Below are 11,272 nucleotides of genomic sequence, written 5' to 3'. Positions count from 1 at the left end.
GTTTCAGTTAGTGGTCATTGTTCTGTTTTACCAAGAATTAGTTGCAGGAGTTATTTCTATTTGGAGCGGGTTGTACTTAACAGAGAGCTGAACGCCGAAGTCCAATTTAACTTCTTGTCAAAAAAACTTGCCGACAATATAACTTAATACAATAAAATGGCTCCAGCAGCAGAGTTAGAAATAAAACCGTTACTTGATAAAAATTCAACCAAAGAAAATACTGACAAAAAAGATAAAGATGATGCCAAAGAAAAAGAAAAAGAAGAATCAGAAATGGTAATTTTAACCACCTAAAGTGTTTTTAAAAAATACTCCTTTTTCTCAGTGACTAATAATTCTTATATCAAATAAAATCTATACATTTTTATCTGTAATAGACAATTTGCCTGATTTTTTAAAGCGTTAAGTTAGCTCATTTTATTACATCAATTTTATCTGTAATACAAGCCTAAAGATTGAAAAGTCTTAAGTAAATATAGTGAAATAATGAATATGAAAATACCTTCCAAATAATGATTAATAGAAATCAGGATGCTTTTGTCCAGTGGTGTAAATTTTAGGGCATTAGTAATATATCTGTATGTATGTATGTATGTATGTATGTATGTATGTATGTATGTATGTATGTATGTATGTATGTATGTATGTATGTATGTATGTATGTATGTATGTATGTATGTATGTATGTAATATGATAAAATTTAATATAATATGGTTTAAAAAAGAATAAGCTAAGATTTCAAATCACTTTAAAAACAATATTCATAGCTCCAATTAGTGAATATATAGCTATCATAGAATTTTGTCCCATTATTTCAAAAATAACAACTGTTAACAGTTAAACTTTGAATTTTGTCCCATTATTTCAAAAATAACAACTGTTAACAGTTAAACTTTGATTTGAGTACACTTAACACCAGGGCTCTTGGTAAGACTCATTCTAAAAAACATACCTATGGCTTGCTCTTTTTCCTTTTTGTTTGTGTCTATATTGTTCCTAGACTTTTCTACACTGTATTGATTCATACATTTTTCTACCAGTTCTAGCATATCATAGGTTAGAAATTTCTTTAAAAATGTATTGGGATTGAATTTCATATTTTTCAAGAAGCTCTAGATTTCTACACCTGAAAACTGAGTCTAGTTATTTAAACTGGACTTTTTTCCACTCATACACTTTTTTTTCTTACTCTTAGCAGAAGCACCAGATGTAGGTAGGACTGGCTCTTATTATTCTCATCAGAAGAAAAATTCAGTTCTTGAAGTCCTATTTTCTTAGGGTCTGGTTCATAACCTTCATTATCTGTAGAATTATTATCCAAATAACTATCTCTATTATCAATTACTTCTAAAATGTATAGCACTTATTGTGCATCGAATTTCTTTTGGGGTGGAACTGACATTCTTCTGCAGAGAATAAATAAATGAGATATAAAAAAACATAAATCATTAACAAACTTAAATATTTATGTAGATTCAAAGAGTAAAATCAGAATCATTTAAATGTCATTTTATGAGCATTTGATTATTTTATTCAGTGCTTTTTTATAATAAGAGAAATAGTTGTTGACAACAATGTCAGTTTACATATCATTTGTTCCTTAAGCCCAGTAGATCACCCAACACCCAACAATTTTAAAAGTGTTATAAATACATAAAAAGATATCAAATCCATATAAAATGTTATACAACTTTATTAAAATGCATCATTTAGATACATATTAACAAGTTATATAAAATATTATGTGTCTTACCTTGTATAAAGCAGCTACTATAGTCAAATCTGTTGTAAATTGACAATTCAACCATGCGTGCAAGTGGCCATAGGCAAAATGGGTTTTTACTCAGTAATTAAAATGAAACAATGAAAAGTATTTGTGCGCTTACTCCATACGATGAAAATTCTTTGTTATTGTTAATTCCTCTGAGTCCCACAGATGGAACACTGGACTTTAAAACTTAAAAAAGAAAGTTTAGATATCAAGTAGACTTTTCTTAAACAGATTTTTTTGTGATGGGTCATGGGTGACCCAGTGGACATCAGGGGCTTAAAATAACAAATTTTTTAATTGTTTTTAAAACTGTTAAATATTATGTATTTTAAATGTGCCACCTTTAATATAAACATGTTTTAATATTGTAGAAGACAAAGTTTACTTCTTCTACAATCTTAAAGGTACCATATTTAAAGGTAGCATAATTAGACTTTTTTAATTTCTTCTAGAGTGAAGAAGACAAGCATCTATTGGAAGAACTCAATATGTTGGTCGAACGGCTTACAGTAATAATGTTTTAAAATTGTATAAAATGCAAAAAAAAAAAAAAAAGAAAAAAAAAGAAAAAGTTTTAATTTGTTTAATTTTAATTAAAATTATTTTAATTAAAAAAAAAAGCAAGCTTTGTTTAAGTGAAAATTTTTTAAGTTTTGGACTAATGAATTTACTAATGACATAATTATTTACTAATGACATGTTTCATGCACCAAACTAAGTTTCTTTAAAATACAGTTTATCAGCTATATTATATTATTTCATTATGAAAGGATATCTCTTTTTTATTATTATACAATTACATCACAAAAATGCTACTGCACAGTTTTAATCTTAAAACAGACTGTTAACTAAAGTAATCTAAAAGTTTATTAAAGGATATCCTCTCTAGGGACTTTTAATAGCCTAATTGTATTATATATATCTTTATGTTGAAGTGAATCATTTTAATTTATTGTATATTTCAGGAGTCCAATTCAGCTTTATACAAACCTGCCCTGGAAAGTTTACGCACTTTAATTCGAGCCAGCACAAGTTCAATGACATCAGTTCCTAAACCTCTAAAGTATCTACGTAGACATTTTGAAACATTAAAAGGACTCCATAGCTCTTGGTTAGAAGGAGAAAATAAGGTACATGGTTGTCATCTGCATGCATTTTAATCAAATTTTTTAAATAAATTTTATAATTGTAAAGTTTGTGCAATGATGCTGATAATTTTTAAAACTAAAGTTAACTTAATTTTCCAGTGCTTTAACAACTTATTGCTGGTGGTCATAGTTTATATCATACAATACAAATTAATGATAAACAAATTAAATATAAAAAATTGTTTTTAATTTGTTAAAACACAAATCAAGAATACTATAATCATATTTCTAATTGATGACCTAGCTTTAAAACTGATATTTTCTCTTATTAAGCTTTCTTTGGGGGAATTAAAAGTAAATACTAAAACAAGTTAGTGAAACTGCAAACCATATACTGGAATGCATCCATAAAAAAAATAAATCAAAGCATCTTATGTTTATTATGGGTTATCAAGGTCGTAGTGGTTTGATTTTACACCATATGTTAATTAGAATTAAAATTTGAAGGAATATATATTTTTCTTTTTATCTTGATTTGGTTTCATAAAAGTTTTCGAAGATGAATATAATTTAGACAATCAAAAGTTTCTTTATTTTTTTTTTATTAATCAAAAGATGTTTTATTAATCCTAAAGTCTTGACTATGTTTATAAATATTTGTTAAATATCTGATTATGTTATAAATATTTGTTGGGTGTTATTTTAAACATTTCTGGCTGATATTATATCTGTTCTTGGAATGACCAGAACTGACAACAGAGACTGTTTGAAGTATCGATTTTTGGGATCAACAGAACCCCTTGAATCATGGGGTCATGAATATGTTAGGTAGTGATAGGAGATAAAATTTCGTTAAACATTTCATTGAATAATTGCTGTAATTTTTTCTTTAATTGTATAGAAGCGTTGATAAGTTTTTTTGCAAAATGTTGTTCTAATTAAAGTAATCTTTTTTCAGGCATCTTGCTGAGGAAATTAAAATTGAATTTTCACAACGAGAAGAAGGAAATAAAAGCGATTTGCTAAAATTAGCTGATGATATTATTCCATATGATATGAAGCACAATGCTGAAATAGATGCTTGTGACCTTGCAATGGAAATAGAGCAGCTTGAACTGTTGAAAAAACATATTGATAAGACAACATTCCAAAGAGTTTGTCTTTATTTAATAAGGTTTGTTTACAATTTTTATTCAAATTTTGTCATTTTTTAAATATTTAAATTTTTCTGTTACTCTTCATAATCTTACAATCTTTACATTTATGCATTTGAAGTTCTGATAATTTGATAAAGCTCTCAAATTTAAAACAATTTTATATTATAAGCTGTAAATGTATAGTAGTTTTAAGTAGAGTAGCTATTATAAAAAAGTTTTTTTAAGACATGATTTTATATATGATTGATGTCAAAGATAAGTTATCAGTTTGAATGTTTTATGCAAATTATGATAAGGATACTGTTATTTTTTCAAATGTTATTTTAGTTGCGTTAAGTATGTTCCAGAACCAGAAGATACACAACTTTTAAAATGTGCACTAGAGCTCTATTTGCAGTTTGAACAATACCCTGATGCACTTAACATTGCTATTCAGTTGAATGACCTTGACATGGTTAAAGATATTCTAAAGTTGTGCACAGGAGAGTAAGTTTCATTTTAAATCTGAAATGCAAAAAAAAAAAAAGTGCTCTAATTTTTTTTTAATAGTTTTACTTAAGCTAAAGCTCTTGTAAGCTCCTTAAAGGCCCCTAATGATTACATTTGATTAATGATTGATGCCAATTTTAAAAATAAGTAAACTGTTTATTTTTGTTCTCATGTGAAATTGGGATGAGAAATGCGGTAATTAAAAAATATTTAAAAATCAGATTTACAATTACCAAAATTATCTACAGGAAAGAGATGACTTTTACTTCTTAATTTAAACTCAAAGTTGTCACAAAGGTTCTAAGGATTAATAATTCTACATGCTACATCCATAAAGTATAAACTAAATAAAAAGATTTTAATGAGATTAAATAAAACAAATGCAATTATTACAAACCCTTAAACCTTTTTTAAGCTAAAAAATGGGAAACTGCAAAAGCTGATTGGCAACAGTAGTGCACTTATCTGGTAATTGAAAACACTATTGCTGTTGTTTAGCCAATTCCATTTTTGGCTTACAAAATGATGTGTTTTTTTTGGCGAGTATGTTGTATTTTTGTTGTATGTACATATTTAGACACATGAATTTTCATAAAAAAATTTATAGGGCTTGCATTTGCATTTGAATGGATTAAGATTTCAAAAAAAATTCTTTTAATAAAATTTATTATTACTGATTATACTAATATTTAAAAAAAAAATTATTTCATAAAAAAGTCCGAAAAAAAAAAACAAAACAGAAAGACACAATTTATAACATTCAAAAGTAGCAAATTAAAGTAGACACTACATGTATTTAAAAAGTGGCCTTCTGTAGCATTGTAATATGCTCTTATGCATTAAGACAACATAGGTTTGACCAGTTTCATGCAAAATTTGTGTGGGATGTCCAATCAAGTTTTCTCCAGCTTCTCTCGAAGGTCCTTAACTGATGTGATATGGATAGCTATCATTTTTATGTTCATCCATGGTTGAATTTTTTGGGTTTACATTAGGTGATCTTCTACACTATGTTATGGCTGTTACATTGTTCTCAGTAAAGCAGTGAGAAATCAATTATGCCTTTTGAGCAGTTACTTCATTTTTTTGAAATTTCTTGGTTTAGCTATATTCATTGTGCTGTGATGGGAAATACATCACCAGATTCCAGCAGATCTCCCATCTTTCTAGATCCTTGGTACATAAAACTTTGTTAGATACTTCTCATCTTTCAGCTGTTCAATTTCTGTTTTACATTTAAACACTTCAGAGTTTGACTAGTCACTGAATATAAATTTTGACCAGCCTTCTACAGACCAATGCAATCTAACTTTACAGCACTTGCACTACAGCTTTGTGATCTATCTCGTACTGAAACAAGTGGTTTTCTAAGTTCTTTATATATTAATATTTTTTGTTTCTATAACTCTTTTCTTGTTTTCTTAGTGCATACACTAACATCTACAGCATCTAGTAATTTCTTGTTAATCAACTTGGCTAAAGTACCATTACTCAGCCTAAGATTAACACACTAGATTATTAATATAGTTGATGATCTGTTAGTTTAACTTCTGTGCTGTGCCAGATCTTGACAATCACTCTGTTAGATGTTATTTGGTTTTAGTAAACCAGCAATATGCCACTTTACTTTTATGTATGCATGTATGTATGTATGTATGTATGTATGGATGTATGTATGTATGTATGTATGTATGTATGTATGTATGTATGTATGTATGTATGTATGTATGTATGTATGTAATGTATGTATGTATGTATGTTACATAAATCAACAAAAATGTTCCGTAGAAGCAAAAAGTTAAAAGAAGAAATTATTTTTAGTGAGCATAAGTTGCTTATACAGAAGCAGCTTGCCTACATTCTTGGTCGCTTACAAATCTTTATAGATTTAGATGAGGATATGGAAAATGGTGATGATCTTTCAGTCATTATCTCTAATTCCCATCTTAATAATAGTTTTCTTGCTCTTGCTCGTGAGGTATCTTGTTTTATATGCTATTTTAGTTTTGCTTTTGTATTAAAAGATTGTTCAGTTTTAAAAATTTTTATCAGAATTTTAGTTTGAAAAGGAAACCAATAATTTCTAATAAAAAAAAAATATTTTGAATTTATCTTCAGCTTGATATTATGGAGCCAAAAGTTCCTGAGGATATTTACAAAAGTCATCTTGATAATCGTAAGTTTGGATGAGGAATAGGTTTTCAATTTTTGCGTACTAAATTAAAAATTTTAAAACATGTAGCAATAACTCAAGTTTACTATTTTATAGTTATCTTTCTTTTTTAGGTCCATTTTCTACATCTTCTGTTAGCTTAGACAGTGCTAGACAAAATTTAGCCTCCTCTTTTGTTAATGGTTTTGTTAACACAGCATTTGGAAAAGATAAACTTCTCACTGAAGATGGAAATAAATGGCTTTATAAAAATAAAGAGCATGGTTGTTCATTTTTTTCATTTGTTAACTTTTATTTCAAAACTTTTAGTTTGTTATATTGTTTTGTTACATGTGGTTTTGTGTCAATTTTAATGTTGCGATGTTAAAAATTTTTTCATATTTTTTTTCTTTTTTTTCTAGGAATGATGAGCACAGCTGCGTCTCTTGGTATGCTGTTATTATGGGATGTAGATGGTGGTTTATCACAGATAGACAAATATTTATATTCAAATGAAGATTTTATCAAGGTATTACCTTTAAAGGGGTTCCAATGTTTTTTTTTATACCTAATTCTATAAAGATTTGCATTAACTGGATAATTTACTTGGGTAAGTTACCCCTGTAAATTTCATTTAGGCAAAATCCAATTTTATAAAGAAAACTTTACCACTGGAACTTAAACCACTGAATACTTGGGTAATTTTTTAAAGAAAAATTTACCACAGAATACTTGGGTAATTTTTCCCACCAACTGCAAAAGTAAACAAAGTTATGCAGACAAGTTTTTCAAAACTGATGATAAATTCGTGTCTGTTTTAAAACTTTTGAGAGTTAAGTCTTTTTTACAAGGTCAAGATTTCTTTGAACAACTATCAAGATTTTTCTGAACAACTATCAAGATTATTCTCAACTTTGTCCAAATCTAATTTGTTTTTATTTCTCTGATGCCTAGACGCATCTTTAGGTTACAGGCATGAAATGGCAAAAAATTTTAAAATGTAAAATTTTTAAAAAATATTAATTGATTAAAAAATCTTTAGAAATATTAAATAGTTTAAAATTTATCTGACTCCTTAGGTAAATTTTTTCAGATAAATATTTTGGCATTAGGATAGTAAAAAAGTTTTATTGAATGGGGTTTTACCTGAAAACAACAATTTATGTCCTGGCTTTTATAGAATTGGGCATTAGAGGTGTTGACTATGAGATCCTTTGATGAAAAGTTTCTTAAGTTGAATATTATGCAAACAAAATTCTCACCCACATTGTAAATATAATAAGACAAAGTAAATAAAAATTGGTTGTTTAAAACTCCTGTCTCCATGTTTAAGAAACATTGCGTAGACAAATTTGCTTTCATGTTCATGGAGGCTGTCATCTTCAAGATGTCATTAATTGAAAATTTTGAAAGAAGTAGAAAGTAAGGGCTATGTGATACTGGCTCTGGTGCAGATATGCACCTGTTTGTTTGTCTGCACTTTTTTTTTTTTTTTTTTTTTTTTTTTTTTTTTTTTGTTAAACCTATTATCAGACTGTCAAAAATAACAGTTCCCCAAGTGGTCTCTTGAATGCTGTTGAACCATTACTGTTGTTGTTGTCTTTGTTTTTAAGGTGATTATTATTACTAGTTTATCTTTTTATCTTTAGCTGAAAAGAAAAATCAATATACTCAAGTTATCATTTATTAACTATCATAATAATATATAATCTATTTCAATAAAAATCAATACAGATAATGCTTTTCTTAGGGATGCAATATTATTTACCTGCTTATTATAATTTCATATGAATATTATTCTTTCAAACATTTATGCTAGGTTTAACAAAGTTCCTCTAGATGTTTGTTAGATAGAATAAAACATATCCATTATCAGACAGGGCATTCTATGTAAATCTTACAATAGAGATTAACAGTATTAAGGTTACTTCCCTTATTTTACATAATTAAATGCTATCTTAAACATTAGTTTTTCCTTTTTTTTTTGTTTTAGGCAGGGGCTTTATTGGCTTGTGGGATTGTTAACACTGGTGTTCGCAATGAATGTGATCCTGCACTTGCTTTGCTTAGTGACTATGTTGAACATAAAAATGGTGTGATGCAAATAGGTGCAATTCTGGGACTTGGACTTGCATACGCAGCTTCTAATCGAGAAGATGTGCTCTCCTTAATCTTACCTGTCATTTCTGATTCAAAAAAGTCTATGGAGGTATTAATTATTTTAGAAAATATCAATATATCAATAAAAATATCAATTGATAATTTGGATTAATTAAAATACTTAAATCAAGTTTGAGTTAAAAATTAAGTCTTTTTTCTTCAATGAACATTTAATCTCTTCACTAGTATTAGTTTAGCTTTTAAAAAAAACGTTTAGGCTTCAACTTTTATCATTCTAGGTGGTTGGAGTTGCAGCATTGGCTTGTGGTTTGATTTCAATTGGATCTTGTAATGGTGAAGTATCTTCAGTTATTTTACAAACCATGATGGAGCGTTCTGCCACTCAGTTGAAAGACCATTATGCAAGATTTTTGGCACTTGGACTTGGATTAACTTACCTAGGTGTGTCTACAAATTCTCAATTTTGAAGAAGTGATTTTACAGCAACCCACTAACACATCCTTTAAATCAAAGAGATCAATGCTAAACTATATATTTTAAACTGAGATCAATGATTTGTGTCATAGTATGACAAAACTTACTAATTTATAGCACAAAATAATTCTATGTGAAACTCTATACATTTCATAAAAGAGCGACAAAATTGAAATATTAGTTTTTAAAGTAATAGGCTTAAATTGCACCATAGGGGAGACCGGGGCTAGTTGGCTACAGTTTTAGTTTTTGAGCTCTCTGCATTTCTGGGTGAACTTTTTTGAGGATATCAAATTGCACTTCAAAAGAATATCAATTTGGCAAACATGTTCAAGTGTCAAACATAAAAAAAAAGTAATAATTGGTGGCCCAAAAAAAATAAATAAATATGGGCCAACTTACCCCGGCCCGGGGTAAGTTGCCTATACTCTCAGGGTAAGTTGGCACACCATATAAAAAGAGACAAGTTTAGCAACATTAAGCATCTATTTCAAACGCATCTTTTTTATGAAAACTCTTGATATTTTTTATCCAACAATATTTTTTGCCAATGACTTTTATTGCCCTTAAGTTGATTGAATAGACTTTTCTTCTATAAAAATAGTATCAACAGCATTTTTTGTAACATTTTTAGAATTTAAAGGCTTGTCTACTTTTCTTTTATAATTTCTCATGTCTGTAGATCTGGCTAGCCCCGCGATTATTGTGCCAACTAACCACAAAAGCTTTTTGCTCACAAAATGGCTTATAAATCCCTAAAAATGCTATATATTGAGAAACACAAAATGTGACTGGTTAAAGTGAACCATACAACACTTACATCTATTTGAGTTTACTTGTAGCTAATGTTATTGCTTTTTAAAGTTGAAAAAGTAATTTTGTTACAAAAGTTACAAAATTAGTAAAAAACGCAAAAATCGCTATAACTTCTATGCGCATGTGCTTGTAGCCCTGATACTACACTGAAAGATGAATTAGTTAAGTAGGAAGAATTCCATGTGAATTTTGGAAATTTCTGGTGGAAAATTGCAAAGTTAACCGCAGTTTGTCAACTTACCCCTGTAGCCAACTAGCTCCGGTCTCCCCTACTTGCAAAAATTTTGCCATGAAAACTAAATAAGTTTGGATTTCAAATATCCTCGCATTAATCAGATAAAATTACTAGGATTCACCTGTTTACATAATCCAGAATAAAAGTATCTCAAAAATTTGGTTCATTAAAATTCCTAATTCTTGATTTACAATACTTGTTCTGAAGATTTTTTTGAATTTTGCAGTACGCAAGCACTCAAAAATTTTCTGTCTCTTTTGGATTGTGTATCCTCTGTATATTGATTCAATAATTCGAATAATGTTATTGGTTTTAAAGATCTTGGATTGTTTTTTTATTGAAGGTAAACAAGAAGCAGTTGAAGCAACAATTGAAACATTAAAAGTTGTGGAAGGCCCTCTCAGTCAATGGTCTTGTGTTATGGTAGACATTTGTGCTTATGCTGGTAGGAGTAATTCCATATTTTTCTTTTTGTTTAGAAGTTGTAGAAGTATAAGTTGCTATTGAAATTTTTTAAAATGATTTGCAATTTCTTTTCAGGTACGGGTAATGTCTTAAAGATTCAAAATCTGCTTCATATTTGTTCGGAGCACTACGAAACAGATAAGGAAGAAGAAAAAAAAGATGAAAAGTCCGATCCATTAAAAAAAGCAGAAAAAAAGAGTGATAAAGATCTAAAAGACAGTGAAAAGAAAGAAGAAGCAGTAACCAGAGATGGAGCACATCAAGGAATCGCAGTACTAGGCATTGCTGCCATAGCCATGGGTGAAGATATTGGTATTGAAATGGCAATGCGGGCATTTAATCATTTGGTTAGTTCTAGGTTTGCTCTCTCATTAAGCTTGGATTTAATCATTTGGTTAGTTCTAGGTTTGCTCTCTCAGTAAGCTTGAATTTAGCGTAACTTAGACATTCATTACATAAGGTTAAACATTCATTATGTTGCTTGTTAAATGGTAGTTAATCTT

The 11,272-nt window shown here is 28.7% G+C and overlaps 1 protein-coding gene across 1 annotated transcript in view; it reads left to right on the top strand.

Moving 5' to 3' along the window:
* LOC145186227 (26S proteasome non-ATPase regulatory subunit 2-like) overlaps nucleotides 1–11,272 on the top strand; it is a 17,207-nt gene continuing 5,935 nt past the window's right edge. The window contains exons 1-14 of the mRNA XM_090094969.1: nucleotides 1–276; nucleotides 2,225–2,281; nucleotides 2,738–2,900; nucleotides 3,565–3,688; nucleotides 3,819–4,034; nucleotides 4,345–4,503; nucleotides 6,328–6,484; nucleotides 6,625–6,682; nucleotides 6,793–6,942; nucleotides 7,081–7,187; nucleotides 8,652–8,867; nucleotides 9,058–9,220; nucleotides 10,648–10,749; nucleotides 10,845–11,116. Coding sequence (XP_089951095.1) covers nucleotides 157–276; nucleotides 2,225–2,281; nucleotides 2,738–2,900; nucleotides 3,565–3,688; nucleotides 3,819–4,034; nucleotides 4,345–4,503; nucleotides 6,328–6,484; nucleotides 6,625–6,682; nucleotides 6,793–6,942; nucleotides 7,081–7,187; nucleotides 8,652–8,867; nucleotides 9,058–9,220; nucleotides 10,648–10,749; nucleotides 10,845–11,116 — 2,064 coding nt within the window. The 5' untranslated portion in view covers nucleotides 1–156. The remainder of the gene's footprint in view (nucleotides 277–2,224; nucleotides 2,282–2,737; nucleotides 2,901–3,564; nucleotides 3,689–3,818; nucleotides 4,035–4,344; nucleotides 4,504–6,327; nucleotides 6,485–6,624; nucleotides 6,683–6,792; nucleotides 6,943–7,080; nucleotides 7,188–8,651; nucleotides 8,868–9,057; nucleotides 9,221–10,647; nucleotides 10,750–10,844; nucleotides 11,117–11,272) is intronic.

This window comes from Hydra viridissima, unplaced genomic scaffold, assembly GCF_058129835.1.
Source record: "Hydra viridissima isolate aposymbiotic clone 2 unplaced genomic scaffold, HvirCarnegie_v1 scaffold_8, whole genome shotgun sequence".
Lineage (NCBI taxonomy): Eukaryota > Metazoa > Cnidaria > Hydrozoa > Anthoathecata > Hydridae > Hydra > Hydra viridissima.
This window is presented reverse-complemented; position numbering and strand designations above follow the sequence as displayed.